The 16,776-nt window shown below is 37.6% G+C and overlaps 1 protein-coding gene across 1 annotated transcript in view; it reads right to left on the bottom strand.

Annotated features, from left to right (window-relative positions):
• Nucleotides 1-7,400: 7,400 nt before the first annotated feature.
• The window catches only part of LOC106916873 (neurocan core protein-like), a 30,690-nt gene continuing 21,314 nt past the window's right edge, over nt 7,401-16,776 (bottom strand). Inside the window, exons 8-14 of the mRNA XM_014985470.2 lie at nt 14,137-16,590; nt 10,608-10,715; nt 8,976-9,134; nt 8,778-8,860; nt 8,414-8,558; nt 8,122-8,304; nt 7,401-8,037 (exon numbers count right to left, since the gene is read on the bottom strand). Of these exons, the coding sequence (XP_014840956.2) occupies nt 7,916-8,037; nt 8,122-8,304; nt 8,414-8,558; nt 8,778-8,860; nt 8,976-9,134; nt 10,608-10,715; nt 14,137-16,590 (3,254 nt within the window). The 3' untranslated portion in view covers nt 7,401-7,915. The remainder of the gene's footprint in view (nt 8,038-8,121; nt 8,305-8,413; nt 8,559-8,777; nt 8,861-8,975; nt 9,135-10,607; nt 10,716-14,136; nt 16,591-16,776) is intronic.

Genomic DNA, 16,776 nt, shown 5'->3' with positions numbered 1-16,776 from the left:
GAGGGTGTGTGAGCGTGTGTGTGTGTGTCTGGGCTGTGAGAACCTGTGAACATGTCTGCGTTCTGGCTGTGTGCAGGAATGTCTGCCTGTCTGGGACAGTTTTCTTTTTTAAACAAATTAAAAAAAAAAAAAAAGAAGAATCGTTGACACTCACTACCTGGAACATCTGAACGGGGTAAAAGCTTTTCACTGGGTGAAGATGATGCCAACTGGCGCAAGATTAGGACTGACAATATTAATCAGATTATTAAAGTGACCATCAACTAATTTAGTAATCAGTTAATCAATAACCATAGTATACAGACTCAAAAGAGCAACATAGTTAGAACAGTAATTAAGCCAAAACTGTACAAAAAAAAATCTATGATTTTGCATTTAAGATTAAAAAAAAAAAAAAAATTGTCATGCATTTTTAATGAAGCCAGTCTTCAGAGGTTGAAGGTGGCTTATAACGATGCAGTTTTGTTAAAAAAGCCAAGATGGACCGGTGCCGGTGAACTGTTAGTATCTGCTCGTTTCAGCTCTTTAATGGCTGCTTTAAGAAAGATTATGTATAAATTTATTTGCCATTTAAACAAGTCTAATAGTGGAATTTCTCTACTGTTGACTAACGTTAAATATAGTAAGACACTCATCTGTACTTTGGTATGACTGCCTCCTGAACGGTTAGGGGATTTTTATGTACTTTTTTATTCTCTTATTTTATTGATTGTTTCTCTTGTTCTTCTAAATGGGATTTGGACTTCGAGACTTCAATAAAATCTATCTTAACGTGCCATAGTTTTAGCTCTTTGTTTTGTAAGACAAAATTCTGCGCAGTTACTAATTAGTTAATCCAAAAATAATCAACACATCAGCACTACACTGTATTGATGCAACCAGAAATGGCTGAGGTTTTCACATGTTGATGGTGAAAACATTTCTAGCTGCAGATCCATCTATTACTACAAATCATCAAGCCTATGAATGCTATTGCATTTTAGGCAATTAAATTTTTATTTTCTTTTTTAAAAAAGTTAATTGGATTATTTGTTTATTTGTATTTTAAAATGTGTTTCTAATATTGTATAAAAAGGCTTAAAAATAAGCGAAATGTGCCAATTTTTATCCGATGAATAGTCAAACTAATCACTAGAATAACTAGTAATCATATGTCACAAAGAGAAAAACAAATCTACAGATGATGTGAAGTTGGTAGTAAGATTATTTAAACTATTTTTAGCTTTTATTTCAGTTTTGCTAAAACATAATGATTGATTAGCAGAACTGCGAGACAAATGAATACTTAGGTAATATTTAAATACTCACATATTCCATCACAGAAGAAAATGAACCAAAACAGGGAACTCGGGTCCACCTAAAAACCCGGGTCTCGGTTCGGTTGAAGTGAACTCTGGTGAGATTTGAATGCAAATGTGACCAGAAACCGCTCCAAAACCAGGAAGTGGACTACAGCACAGAGCATTCTGGGTAAATACAAGCAAAACAAACGCGTTAGCTGGAAAAATAGGTTGTTGCTTTTAGCCAAAAACAAAAGAGAAATCCTACAACCACTAAGACTTGACGCCACTCCATTTTTGTTTTCATTTCATGAAGAAGGAAGTTGTGCTCAGTGTTTTCATCAGATGTTTTTCTGTTGTTTCATTCAGTAGTACTTGGTGCAGCGCCACCACAGGCAAGGAGGGGAACTGTTTTTCCAAAGGGTTTGGATCATTTGATTCAGTGGAGTGTGAAAGTGAACCACATTAGCTGCAACCGGGCCTTAAGGTGAAGACACCCTTCATTACATCTTCTTCCAAATCTTTGCAGTACCCACTGCAGAGAGGACTTCCTCTGGACGTCTTTCTTCGTCCATAAAGCTCAGAAAACATCACATTTCAGAATTATGACCTTCTGTTTATGGGTCTGTCACACAGAATCCCAGTCAAATGTAGCAATAGTTATGTTTGTAACACAACAAGATGTAAGAATACTTTTGCAAATCACCATATATGTTAAAACCTGAGAACTGACAGAGGGGTTTCTTTCTTTTCAGAGCTGGTGCTTAAACAACACCGAGTGTGTCTGAAGAAGTCATTAACGATCAAAACAAGTCAGAATAACTTAAAATAATCACTTATTCTTACCCACTCAGAGATGCTTCTGAGCAGACATGTCCCAGTCTGGAGTCTGTGGGTGAGAACCGACCAGTAAGCCTCCGCCTCAGCTGCAGCTATTTGTTATCTGAGACACAGAGGAGAGGTCAGAGGTCAAATACAGGTGCTGGTCATAAAATTAGAATATTGTGATAAAGTTCATTATTTTCCATAATGTCATGATAAAAATTAAATTGTCATATATTTTAGATTCATTGCACACCAACTGAAATATTTCAGGTCTTTTATTGTTTTAATTTTGATGATTTTGGCAAACAGCTCATGAAAACCCAAAATCCCTGTCTCAAAAAATTAGAATATTATGAAAAGGTTCTCTGAACGAGCAATAAAAATAATCATCTGAATCAACAAAGTAACTCTAAACACCTGAAAAAGATTCCTGAGGCCTTTAAAAACTCCCAGCCTGGTTCGTTACTCAAAACCGCAATCATGGGTCAGACTGCTGACCTGACTGCTGTCCAGAAGGCCATCACTGACATCCTCAAGCAAGAGGGTGAGAAACAGAAAGAAATTTCTGAACGAATCGGCTGTTTGCAGAGTGTTATATCAAGGCACCTCAGTGGGAAGTCAGTAGGAAGGAAAAAGTGTGGCAGAAAACGCTGCACAACGAGAAGAGGTGACCGGACCCTGAGGAAGATTGTGGAGAAGGGCCGATTCCAGACCTTGGGGGAAGCAGTGGACTGAGTCTGGAGTAGAAACATCCAGAGCCACTGTGCACAGGCGTGTGCAGGAAATGGGCTACAGGTGCCGCATTCCCCAGGTCAAAGGTCAAGCCACTTTTGAACCAGAAACAGCGGCAGAAGCGCCTGACCTGGGCTACAGAGAAGCAGCACTTTGGACCACTGTTGTTCAGTGGTCCAAAGTACTTTTTTCGGATGAAAGCAAACTTTGCATGTCATTCGGAAATCAAAGTGCCAGACTCTGGAGGAAGACTGGGGAGAAGGAAATGCCAAAATGCCAGAAGTCCAGTGTCAAGTACCCACAGTCAGTGATGGTCTGGGTGCCATGTCAGCTGCTGGTGTTGGTCCACTGGGTTTTATCAAGGGCAGGATCAATGCAGCAGCTATCAGAAGATTTTGGAGCACTTCATGCTTCCATCTGCTGAAAAGCTTTATGGAGATGAAGATTTAATTTGGTCTGGAATCGGCCCTTCTCCACAATCTTCCTCAGGGTCCGGTCACCTCTTCTCGTTGTGCAGCGTTTTCTGCCACACTTTTTCCTTCCTACTGACTTCCCACTGAGGTGCCTTGATATAACACTCTGCAAACAGCCGATTCGTTCAGAAATTTCTTTCTGTTTCTCACCCTCTTGCTTGAGGATGTCAGTGATGGCCTTCTGGACAGCAGTCAGGTCAGCAGTCTGACCCATGATTGCGGTTTTGAGTAACGAACCAGGCTGGGAGTTTTTAAAGGCCTCAGGAATCTTTTTCAGGTGTTTAGAGTTACTTTGTTGATTCAGATGATTATTTTTATTGCTCGTTCAGAGAACCTTTTCATAATATTCTAATTTTTTGAGACAGGGATTTTGGGTTTTCATGAGCTGTTTGCCAAAATCATCAAAATTAAAACAATAAAAGACCTGAAATATTTCAGTTGGTGTGCAATGAATCTAAAATATATGACAATTTAATTTTTATCATGACATTATGGAAAATAATGAACTTTATCACAATATTCTAATTTTATGACCAGCACCTGTAAGTTCACAGGAACTCCATGCTTTCACATGTTAATGCATCGCAGCAGCACATTAAGAAAACACACACACTCGGTGGTGATTCTAACATGGTCAGAACAGAGTTTATTTAAATCAGCTTGACAGACACGTCTGCTTAACTGGTAGAAACAAATGACTTTCTGTCCTTGTTGCTCAAAATAGGCAGAAAATACGAACATGAATGAGATAAATGACGATGTTCCAGATGAATGACGGAGAAATGGCTCTAAAATGTACATTTTTACACATAATTTTCAATTTAACAATCCAAGCTTCACCTTTCAGTTTAAATCTACCTGATAAACAAGATTTTGATGTCACAATGCAGCTTTACTCATAGAACAATTTTACTCAATATCAACATTTAGAAGTAGTTTAATATCAAAATACATAAATAGGAAATAGTTTGGAGTTTGGAGAACAGAAATGCCTGAAATCCGAAAAGATCTTAATCGGATCTGGACCTCCAGTCCAGACTGCCCCCTGCTGGACATGTGTGGCTCCGCAGCTACAGGGGAGACGCATCCGAGCGCGGATTAAATCAGCAAAAAACTAAATGTTTCAAATGCTTTCATGCCAAAACTTACATTTGATTTGTTTTAAAATTATTAGATCAACACTCTTGTAGCAGCAGTTAAAAATAAAAATAAAAAAAAGCTAATTAAATAAAGAAAATTACCAGACTTTTTCTGAACGAGCTCAAGTTTAAAAATGTTTTTTCTTCAATAAAGAAAGACGCCAACATAAAATAAATTTCACTTTACAGGACAATACATGATGTTTCTATCTATTTATGTTTCTAACAATCTGTCCTGCTTTTAGAAACAGACATCAAGAGAGAAACCAGCATGTACACTTTACTTTTATCTGATTTTTCTTCTAAAAAATGTGAAATAATTCAATATACTACAGAAGAAGAAGTTTTCCATTATGACGCATTTAATGTACAGGAAAGGAATCAGATTTTTAAGTAGTTGACCTGCAGCTTGGCTGATTTTATAAAGTGGCAACAGAGTCTAAAAAGTACTAACCAGGATCTGTGAATTTAAAACAAAACATGTAATTAGGTACATAATTTAAATAGACCTTAGACATGGTTATTAGACAGTATTTTCACAAATGTCAGAGCAATTTTCTATACAAATTGAAGCTCAAGGTGTCAAAAAAGAATAATTATGAAATATGTAACCCTTAAAGGAACCTTATACAAGCAAAAGTCTACATTTCCCCCAATGAACTCGATGCTTTTCATCAAGTGTAAACCTCAGTTTATAGTTGTGTCAAAACTAGAGGAAGAGGGAGGCTGCAAATACTTACTACAAACACAAACACAAACACACACACACACACACACACACACACACACACACACACACACACACACACACACACACACACACAACAAAACACATTTTCCCTCCCAAAACTGGAATTCACAAATGAGAGAAGCAACAAAGGTTGTTTGTGTTCCAGTGGGCAGCAACGTGGGGGTGAAGGATTGTGGGTAACGCTGGTTGCTGAGGTTCCCAGCCAGCTTGGCACGCCTTTCCAACCTCTTCTAGGGCCTTTTGTTTCTGCCTTTTGCAGGCGGGTAGGAACTAGGTAGTTAGTTTTTACAACTAGTATTGGTAAATTCAGAGAATATCTTCTGTTCCCAACAAAGAACTTCAACCCTTAATCTATAAACAGGAAATTTGCCCTTAAATAGAACAACAGGATCTGATTTGATCTACTCCCATTAGAGAAACAAGGAAGTGGGGATTTATATTCATACTTATATTCCCAATGAAATGAAGTTATATTCACTTTACTAGAAATAGTCTATCAAGCATTTTAAAGAAAGGATTATGGTATTTATTACTGAAATCATTTGATGAATCAGAATTACTCTATCCTATCTTAAAGATTAAAATAAACAGCTCCAATGAAATACACATCTCTTATTTCTGAGTCCCAGTATCTCCAGCTCACACCACCAGTCATTTTCTGGCATTGACCGCTTCACACTTGGGGTGTGAGGAGGTGGACCCCCAATTAGTGAGCCACACGTCTGTAGAAAGAAAGCAAAGCCCTTAAAGACTAGCCACTATTCACTCCTCTGTGACCTTCTGACTCCAGGGTCATAGGTCTGAGTACACTCCACCAATCCCAACATCTGGAGGTAAGTTATGGAGGTAAGCTCTATGGCCTAAAGGACGGACACCAAACCTTTTCATTGGTTAAATGAGCCTGTTAAAGGCTTCACAAATGGAGTCCTGGTGTTCTTTTATTTCTTAAGCAAGTCCGATAAAAATGGACCTCTCTTTTATTTATTAAAGGAGGTCTGAGCCGAATCACACAACAACAAACCCTGGTGCATTTTAATGGGATTTTTATGAGCTAGACCAATACAAAGAGGAGAATAATTTAGAAATGGAGGCATGCCTTTTTGAACAAGGTCTTTACCAGTTTTTCCACATGTAGAGGCTAAAATATTTGCAATAAATTAAGATTAATCGAAATTCTATGCCACAGCGTCATTGCTCTTTCTGTAAAATACCATTTCATCAAACATGGCCCAACGCTGCCATCTGGTGGCAAAATCCGTCCATGCAACTCTTAAAAGAACATTTTTTATATCTAAATAAACTCGGAAATTATCGGAGCACATATAGCTAAATAGCACAAAATATAAGTACATCATTTTTCAGTAAACAAAACAATTTCTTTACTCATTTTAAAGGGTCATTTTATGCAAAATAAGCATGAAACCTGCTCCTGTTTACCTAGTGCATATGCGCATTTTCATGTTTTTACAAATCTTTAAAGTCACTTCTGATTTACACACACAACTAAAACTTACCTTTATCAATTTCTTTCTATCTTTCTTTTATATCCAACTTATTTTAAATTCTCATTGATGCGAAATTAAGTCGGTTGCTGGGAACAAATATGGCCGCCGAAAAGCTAGACCGTCGAGTCGCTAATTTGATAAAGATTCAAGCTAGCTTAAAGAGAGCGAAATTATTCCCCCGTTTTAATCCAGTTAAAAGCTACAAAACAGTATTAACTGTTAATTTGTCTTGTTAGAGAATATAAACAAAAAATTAACCTCCATTTTTTGTCACCTTCTCCCACTTGGAAAGTCAGAATTCCTGTAGCGCTTTCTTCGAGATCCAATATAGTCGCTCCTCACCTCAATCTTCTATTTACCTCGGAAGTTGAAACTCTAGGAATGACGTCACATCAGAGCTCGAAGAGGTTCGGATTCCAATATGGCGATGCCTAAATATTCATTATTTGTAGTACCACTTACAAAGATTGTTTTAAGTAAATCCCAGACATCAGGCATTGGTACCAGTTAGCACTTCATTAAACACTTTGGTTTTAGAGTGATTTATTCAGTACCTATCTTCTAAATTTGAACTGTAGGTAATTTTTTAAAGTCTTTTGTTTGTCAAAGATGCTCTGTTATCGTCAGTTGGAGCTAATTTGCTACAGAGACAGAGCAGCAATAGGGGTTGGACATGAAATAAAGTCAACACACAGTGAGAGTAAAATAGACTGATTTATTCTTGGCTCTGTTCTACAAAACTTTATTACAACATAAAGCCACCGAACAAAACTGTGTCTGATCTTAAAGTTTCCTGTTGGAAAAAAAATGTGGACGGTAATTTCAGCTGTGAAAACCAACATATACAACATTTCTTGGTATCTGATGACTCACTTAGAGGTGTCAGGATCTTTGATAAAGTAGGAACATGACACAATAAAAATCTAACTCTGCAAAAGTGTCTTAAAAGCTTAGCACCATTGTGTGAAAAGACCCTAAACATAGCAAAAACCACAACAAGAACAATTATTAGGAAATATTTAAAGATCAGGCCTAATTTGGGGGTAATTAAATTCCACATGATGAGTTTACAATATCCATAATCATGGATGCACATTCTTATCTGAAGCAAATTTGAATAATTTTCCATCATTTTTTGTTTTTGTGGTTCATTATTCAAGATAATTTACATTTTGTCATGGTACCGTAACCAAACTGTATTTTTAAGGTGTTAAAACTTGATGTCCCAGTACTGTGGTGTCTCTTTAGTGGCTTCAAATTCAGTTTCAGCTGCTGAAAAGTTGCTGTCGGTTTGCGACAACATGCCGAGGTGCTGCATAATTTCTCCACCTTCTGGATTAAATATGAACAAACAAATAATTAGACATGATTAACATGAATAACTGGGTGTAGTTATGGAATAAGCTACAGTCTCACCAGGGATGCAGAGGATTTGAGGTCTCTCCCATCGGCCTCCTGACAGACACCTGACCACAGGGTTCAGTCTCTGCTGGAAGCCCTCTGAGCAGCGATACCGCACAACTGCATTGGTCTCATATCTCACTCGCATTTTTCCAAATATGGACGCATTCCGGACTTTTGGTGGCGGGCCACAGGAGGCTGTTAAAAGAAGGAACAAATGGTGATGTAATGGCTTCTATCAACCAGTAGAGGGACCTACAATCTCAGGTTCAAATGATGTCTGCTCGGTCTGATATGCTGAACTTACAGGTGCCTTTCTTGCAGGTGTATGCCAGGTGGTAGTTGCAGGGTACATCACTCCAGCGGCCGTTATCGTGCCACACCATCACCACGCAGTCTTCTCCAGACAGGAAGTAGCTGTCAGGCTGCCCTCTGTACCAGTTCTCATACAGCTGCATTGATTTAGAGAATAAGTTTGAATTTGAAAAAAGGGGTATTTCTCTCATACATTTTAAATTTGAATTAATAATAGTTTTAAAAATTATTTAGTGGAGTTACAAAACTTTTGAAAATGTACCAAAAAATACAATTGATTGACTTTGTCGTAATTTTGTGTGATGTTTGTTTTTTTGTTTTTTTTTTGTAAAAGCCGTGTGTCTAACTTTTCTCACCAGTGGGTTTCCGTCAGACCAACGAAAATCGTCCTCAACCGTCTTATCGTTCAGACCAGTCCACTGGTATTCCTTGTAGTTACCTAGAAGAGTCATATTCCAGTTCAATCATAAAATAAAACACTCCCAGAAACCTTTAGAAAGTCTAAATTAAACTCTGACAGGAAAGAAAAGGTAAACTGGACATCGTGGTCCTACTGTTGATGTAGTCCTGCTCCTCTGGGGTCATGATGGACACCAGATGAGCTCCTTGCGTGCGGCAGTGCCTCTCTGCCACCTCCCAGCTCTGGCGCTGGCTGAAGTGTCGATAGCAGAAACCGTGAAATTTATCCCAGCCTGGTTCACATCGCTCCAAGTCTGAAGCACAGCAGGGAGTCAGGAAAGCACAACAAAGCAAGCTTAGATGACTCAGCAGGTTCTGCACTAAATGAATGCTTAGTTTTGTTCATTTTGTGATAATTAATGACTCAAGAGAAACTGTGCCCCGTTTACTTTTATTCCACATGCTACTTTGCATAAAATTAGAATAAAATTATGATAAACATTAAATTATTTTTATTTTCTGTTTTCATATTGCACTTTGCTGCTAGCAGAGCTGAATTTCCCCACAATAAAGAATATTTCTGTTCTTTTCCATCAGCCGTTTAGTAACCTCACTGACCTGATTTTGCTTTATCAGTCATGGACAACAACCACTACTCAAAGTGTCACTGTGTCTCCATATTTTCTCAAACAACTCAAAATCTTCATTCTTGGCATTTTATATGTTACAATGTGGATTTCTTTGCACTCTCTCCTGAGAGAAACTCTCTCCAATGAGAAACTTCTGCAACCTGAGTGCAAGCTAACCTAAATCTGCAGCTAAAGGATCCAGAAGAGTAACTTAAAAACCCATCTAGGATAGCGTACCTTTATTTACAGTTAATCGTGTAACTTATGACAGCTATGTATGTTGAAGTAGATTTAATACTGATTTTAATCAAAAGCTGCATCTGTAATGTATCAGTTAAAGGGGCTGTTGTGGTCATTTAGAGTTTTTTAGGTAGTTAGAATATAATGAAGCTAGTATTTAACCTAAATCTGCAATTAATGTTTGTATTTGGAATTGATGTGATTATTTTTGATAACTTTTAGACCCTCCAATTAATAATAATAATTTAAAAAAAACTAAGAACACACCAGAGGACGTGGCAGAGATGTTTTTAGATTTTCAAAATAAAATTTTTTGGTCATTTTCTGAACTTGTAAGATAAGATCAAGTTAACTTTGGTTTGCATCTAAGTTGTAAGAAATGTTTAGTTATTATTATAACATTTTATTTATTTTTTTAAATCAAGTCGGAAGTGCATTTAAGAAACAAACCACCTGTTTCCATCCACTGCCTTTTTTAGGGATACTTTTAATTGAGTCTTAAATTTTTCTTTGCATTTTTCCTGTAAAATATTAGTTTTGGGTGGAAAAAGTCCTACATTGACTGATCATGATCTAATTTTTGTTTTTTAAACAAGTGAGATAAACATTTGATACCTCTGTGTATAATCGGGTTGCATTTCTACTGTTATAATTACACAAAATGTCTTTTGTTATTCCGATTGTTCCTTAGCCTGACTATGAAACAGCTTAGAAAACTCTGTCATTGTTATAACCGTGTGACTTTAATATTGTTGTTTTTGTCAGAATAGACCAAGAAACCACCAATTCAAAAAAAAACAACAAAAAAAACATGTCACAGCCAAAACATTTAATAAAATCAACACAACACAGAAAGGATCCGACTAAATGTGTATGTTCTTCAAAACTGTGGAAAGCAACGACAGGCAGGAATCTCACCGCTCTGACAGAACCTTCCTCCATATGTCGGCAAACAGAGACATTTAATGTGTCCGTCCCGCTCAGTGCAGGTCCCTCCATTGAGACAGGGGTCGTCCAAACAGGCATCTGAAACACAAGAGAGGGGCTACTGCAGATCAATGTTGAAATAAAAACCACAGATCTGACCCCACGTGGGAAAATGATCAGTAATATTATTTAAGCACACACTAGTTTAAAGGTAGGAATCCATTGTTTTATACATTTAATATTAGTATAATTTCAAATGTAGGACACAGAATTAAAGACAAAATGTAAGCCAAGAGAGGACAGGGTGATCTTTTTGTCTTCTTAGATCCTTCCTTTGTCATCTTCGTTCCTTTTTGTTCTCCTAAATATTAACCCTTTAAAATATCTAATTTTGTTTGCACAAGGCGCAATAAGCAATTTTTGCTTCTCATAAAGACTCTGTTTTCAAAGGGTTTGCAGATAAATACAGAAGTTGTTTATTTTTTGGCAATCATGTTCAGTATTTTTATTAAAAGTATCCATAGTTTTTTTTGCTAAGGTCATGAAAAGTATGTTAGTCATAACTGATAACATTATTTCATACAAAGTGTTCACTCAAGCAAAATGTTACTGAAAGCTTCAGTGCACAAAACAGAAAAATATTTGCTTTGTCACATTGAGATGATAGCTTGCTTGTTTAAAGCCTTGAAAAGAAGAAAGAGAGCTCAAAGTCTGGATTTATTTTAAAATATATGAAAAGAAAGCAAAACATGATATATCTGTATAACCAGAAATCAAATATTTAACAACATAAGCTTTGTCTTGTCATTATGTTCACTTTCACATAAAGCTCCTTCCAGAAACATCTCTGCAGTGTATGTAAAAGGTAATAACTACTTTTCACGACACAAATGGGAATCATATGCTCTCCAGGCGTAACTGTTGTCAAAGCTGAGAAAAGGAATATAAATAAAGCGTGGGAAACCACAGAGACTCCTTTAAAGTCTAAAGGACCCCGTCCTCTCATTAAGATCGTTTTACTCATGTTTATGTTCACTAAAACATCAAAGTTTTACTAACTTGGCAAAGTTTATCTCAGTGGAGATGTTTTCACTTTTCTTCACCGAAAGGGGAGATGGTTGTTTATGCACCACTAAAATCTGAAAATCAAGGCTGCAATTGGTATATTACTAAACCAAGCACCAGTAATTGCGTGATTATTATTTTTATTTTAGCAAACGAAAATGGACAACTTCAGCCTTTAGAGGACAACAGAGACTTAAAATATATAAATCTGCGAAATGTCCATCTCCTTATACATGCATTGCTAACATATTTAAAACACTTTGTTTTCAGTGCAGTTACTTGAATAAAAGGAACAGTTGTAGTATAAACACAGACAAATAAAACAGAATAACAACAAAAAACAAGTGCTAAGGAAGAAAATCCTGTTGTAGCAATTACATAAAGTATATGGAGAACTATAACCAGAAATGTATTTTAGAAATGGCTCAATATGGCCACAAAATAACAAAAAAAACTAGTTTAAATAATTATGGCTATACAAAATGTGGCCAAAATTGATATTTCTACTTATTTGCCACGTATTTTTAATTTTCGCAGGGTATTTCAATATTTAAAAAATCCAAATTAAATATTGTTCTTAGATTTTTAGTGACAAATGCTTAATATTATGGTAAATGTGAAAATTTATTCATAAGAAATTAAAATATAATAGTTTTGACTGTTTCGTGTTTTTTATTATTGTCATGAGTATAAAATGTTTATACTTCTTTGTGGGATGAAATATTCACAAAAACTTTCTTTTTTGCATTGCTCTGTCAATAACTGAACACCAATTTCTGACTAAAATAATAATAATTTAACTTTAATCTATTACATTGAGTTCAGAATAAAAGGATCTTATTTTACTAACACAATAATAGCACTTCGATTAAATGGATTTCTGTCAAGCAAATTTTATACAAGCTTTTTTTTAAAAAAGTATTTTTTGTCTTTTTTTTGTCTTCAAAGAAATTAACATCTAATGCCTCAGGATGTAGAAACTGCCAACCATAAAACGACTATGTTTTTACTAGTGTAGACAGAAATAAAATACACTAGAATTACTTCTTAAAAACACAACACACATCCTTGAAAATCATGAATAAACAACAGGCAATATAATTGTGAAATATGAAAAGGGAACAGCTTAAAGATAATTAAAAACAAGGTGCTAAACACTAACAAGCAGTGGCAGTTCTTGCATGAATGGCAACTGTGCTTATCCCTCCTCCCGCCTCTTCCAAGCCAATCAAAATGCAAGAAAGTTTCAAAATGTTCTGAGTTTCTCCATTTGATATGCTCAAAACCTATAGAAAATCTGGAGCTTGTCCTTCCCCCTTCCTATTGCTGCCCTGGGCAACTGCCCACATGGCCAACCTCAAAAACCCCCACTGCTCACAACAAATTGTGAATAAACATGGGTTGTGCTTCTAAACCTTAACACAACGTGTGCTTATGTTATCTGGAGAGGCAATATCAGAGAACATTCCTGTCAAAAAACATTATTCCAGTTGCATTGGTCAGTGCTATCACATTCAAATTAATTTGTTACATTCCTAAATTAGGCTACATGCACACTGCAGCCTGAAGTGACCCAAATCAGTTTTTTCTTACCTTAATACAACTTGTATTTGATCTCCTCATGACCATCTGAACGTCAGAGATCCATATCCGATCTTTTCAAACGTGACCTGAATCTGAACGTCATCCACACTCAATAAACGTCACTATTCTACTTCCTAATATGCGCAAGCGGGAAGAAAAACAACAACCATGGCGGACGATAATGCAGGTTATGTTGTTAATGTGCTGGCTCCGATCGGACAACAAAATCGTAAGCTATGCTCCACCGTTAGCATCCACGTTTACTTCCGAAAACACTGAGCTCTTCCTCTTCTTTTTTTATGGCAGTTGGCAAAACACTGAGCAGGCTCACTATGTGTGATGATAATGCGCTCTCTACTGCGCATGCGGGACACTTTCAAGTAGTTTGCAGTTCACATTGGAGATCACACACAAGTCGCATATATGACCTGCAGTGTGAATGTAGCCTTAGTTTCAACATTTATGCAAAACACATTCTGATTTCAGGGGCTATTGCCACCATTCTTGTACTAAAACATTCATTCAAACGTATCTGTACTTCACAGAAGTCAGTCTTTGGATGAGTAGGAAATGTCATGCAAAAAAAGAAAAAATGTTGACAAAATGTCAACTGTCCCAGTGTGAGAAGCAGGAGAGCAGGGAGGAGTGTGGGAGTGTTTTAACAGGGTGAAGCGTTTAGGAGTCAGAAAGGTGTGAGGATCTGTTGAGACAGCAAGTGAAACAAACAGGGAGAGGGTTTTGATTTGGGGGGAGATTTTTGTTTTACAGAACATGGAGGAAGTTTGTCAGAAAATAAACCTGGGATTTTAGTGCATCAGTGTGCTGAGCAAGAAGAGGATGGTTAGGTTGATAAGAGTGGTTTTAGCATTACCTGAAAATGCCCCTGTACCACCTACAGCTGCCCTCTCTTTGGGCAAGTTATGCAGGGTGGGTGGCTGGGTGAGGCTAATATCAAGATCAACCACACCGTGATCCAATGGTGGCATGAAATGGTTCACCTTCTGGGTTTCTGTCGTCTTATGGAAAGTGTGAGGTCTAGTGGTTCTTGGGCTCCAGGTGCGCTGGGGCACATATGTTGGGGTAGAAATGGTAGGGGCAGAAGACATGGACTTGGTATTCATTGAGGGATCGGACACTGGCATGAAGGGGGGTTTCTGACTAATCTTTACACTATCCAGATGCTCCTGAGGTCCAGTTGTGGTAGTCAATAGACTCCACTTAGATGTTTGAGTATTCACAGGAAAGATTGTAAAGTCCTCAAGGGTTGGTGCAACATCAGTTTCCTCTTCGAAAACAAGGATTGGAGTAACTTTAAGTTCATCAGTCACAAAGGTTGGGGTTACTTTGGAGTCTTCTTCAGGGGCACCAGAGAGATTAGTAATTTCCTCTGAATTTTCAAACTTTAGGACATTGACTTCTTTCTCCTGGAGAGGGATTTGGGTAGCTTTACTTTCCTCATAAATCAAAGTGGGGTCAACTTGAGCTTCTTCCTTAACACTTGGTGTAAAACTAGCTTCTTCTTCAAGAACCAGAGTTGAGTCAAATTTAGCCTTTTCTTCAAAAGTTATGTTTGGGGTAACTGTGGATTCTTCATCAATGACAACTCCAAAGACTGGAGTTGGGTCAACATCAGCCTCTTCCTCAAGACCCAAAATTGGGGAACTTGAAGTTTCTCCTGTAATTTCTGGGTCAACTTTAGATTCTTCTTCAGCGGCAGGGGTTGATGCAGTTTTAGAGTCTTCTTCAAGAGCAGCTGTTGTGTCGACTTTATTTTCTCCAACAACCAATGTTGGGATAACTTTAGCTTCTTCTACTGGGACAACAGTTGGGTCAACATTGGCTTCTTCTTCAACAACCAGAGCTGGCACAACTTTATTTTCTTCAACAACCAATGTTGGGCTAACTTCAGCTTCTTCTACTGGGACAACAGTTGGGTCAACATGAGCTTCTTGTTCAGGTACCAAAGTCGGATGAACTTTAGCTTCTTCTGCAACAGTTGGGTCAACATGAGCTTCTTGTTCAGGTACCAAAGTCGGATGAACTTTAGCTTCTTCTGCAACAGTTGGGTCAACATGAGCTTCTTGTTCAGGTACCAAAGTCGGGTGAACTTTAGCTTCTTCTGCAACAGTTGGGTCAAAATGGGCTTCTTCTTCAACAACCAGAGCTGGCACAACTTTATTTTCTTCAACAACCGATGTTGGGCTAACTTCAGATTCTTCTATTGGGACAAAAGTTGGCTCAACATAAGCTTCTTCTTTAGGAACAAAAGTCAGGTGAACTTTAGATTCTTCTGCAACTGTTGGTTCAACATTAGTGTCCTCTTCAGCAACCAGAACTGGAGCTACTTTCATTTCTTCAAGGACCATAGTTGGGCTAACTTTAGTCTCTTCATCTAGGACAACAGTTGGGTCAACACGAGCTTCTTCTTCAGAAACCAGAGTTGTTATAACATTAGCTTCTTCTGCAACATTTGGATCAGCTTTAGTTTCTCCTTCAAAAACTGGGGTTGATGCAATTATAGTGTCTTCTTCAAGAGTAGCTGTTGGGGTTATGTTAACGTCTTCTCCAAGAGCAGTTGTTGGGGTTCCTTTAGGTTCTTCTTCAGCAACTAGAGTTGGGACAACTTTAATGTCTTCAAGACCCAATGTTGGGTTAACTTTAGCTTCTTCTACTAGGATAACAGCTGGTGTAACTTTGGTTTCTACTTCAAGAACAAATGTTGGGGCAATTTTTTCAGTGCTTTGGCTAGCATTAGCTTCTTCTTTAGGCACAGCAGTTGAGGAAAATTTAGCTTCTTCTTCAATTGAAGTCGACTTGTTCTCTTCCTTGCCAGGGGTTGGGAAAACTATAAAAGTTTTCTCAAAAGGCGATGCAACTTTAATACCTTCCTGAAAGATGGAAGTAACCGTTCCAAGTTCAGATCCACTTGCTTCTTCATAAGAGCTGCCTAATGTCTGATACTGTTCTGCTGCAAATTCAGATGGTGAATGAGAAACATTGAAGTCCTCTGGAGATTCAGTCATAGGTAAACTTACTCCAGAAACTACCTGTTCAGGAGCCTGAGTTGCATCAACCTCTTCTGTGTCTGAGCTTGTACTTCCTTCCTGTCTAGAAATAGTGAGTTCCCACAAGTCTGATGTCGTGGTGTGGATTTCAAAATCCAATTTGTCCACATGGCGTGACACAGAAGAGAGGGTTGGATCGGGAGCTTCCCTCTGAGGTGTGGTGCTAGCCACCGCAGAACCCACCGGTTTAGCGGTGAATCCAGCTGCAGAGGATTGAGACGAGGATGTGAAGGTGGCTGCTTCTGTTTCAAATTCTCTCTCTGAAAGAAAGGATAACATATTTTGGATTACAGGTGTGACAAAATGCTTAACTGATAAGAATTTGCTGAGATAACATTATCTGATATATATATCAGATGTGTAAAGCAAAAACATTGGAAATCTGGATAAAAGTCTTCAATAAAATTGTTTTTGTAAAAGTTTAAATTGATTTACACATTGTCATA

Source organism: Poecilia mexicana, unplaced genomic scaffold (genome assembly GCF_051168715.1).
Source record: "Poecilia mexicana isolate PSO_F unplaced genomic scaffold, ASM5116871v1 scaffold_11, whole genome shotgun sequence".
Taxonomy (NCBI): Eukaryota; Metazoa; Chordata; class Actinopteri; order Cyprinodontiformes; family Poeciliidae; genus Poecilia; species Poecilia mexicana.
The sequence above is the reverse complement of the archived record's forward strand: the minus strand, read 5'-3'. Positions and strand labels throughout refer to the sequence as shown.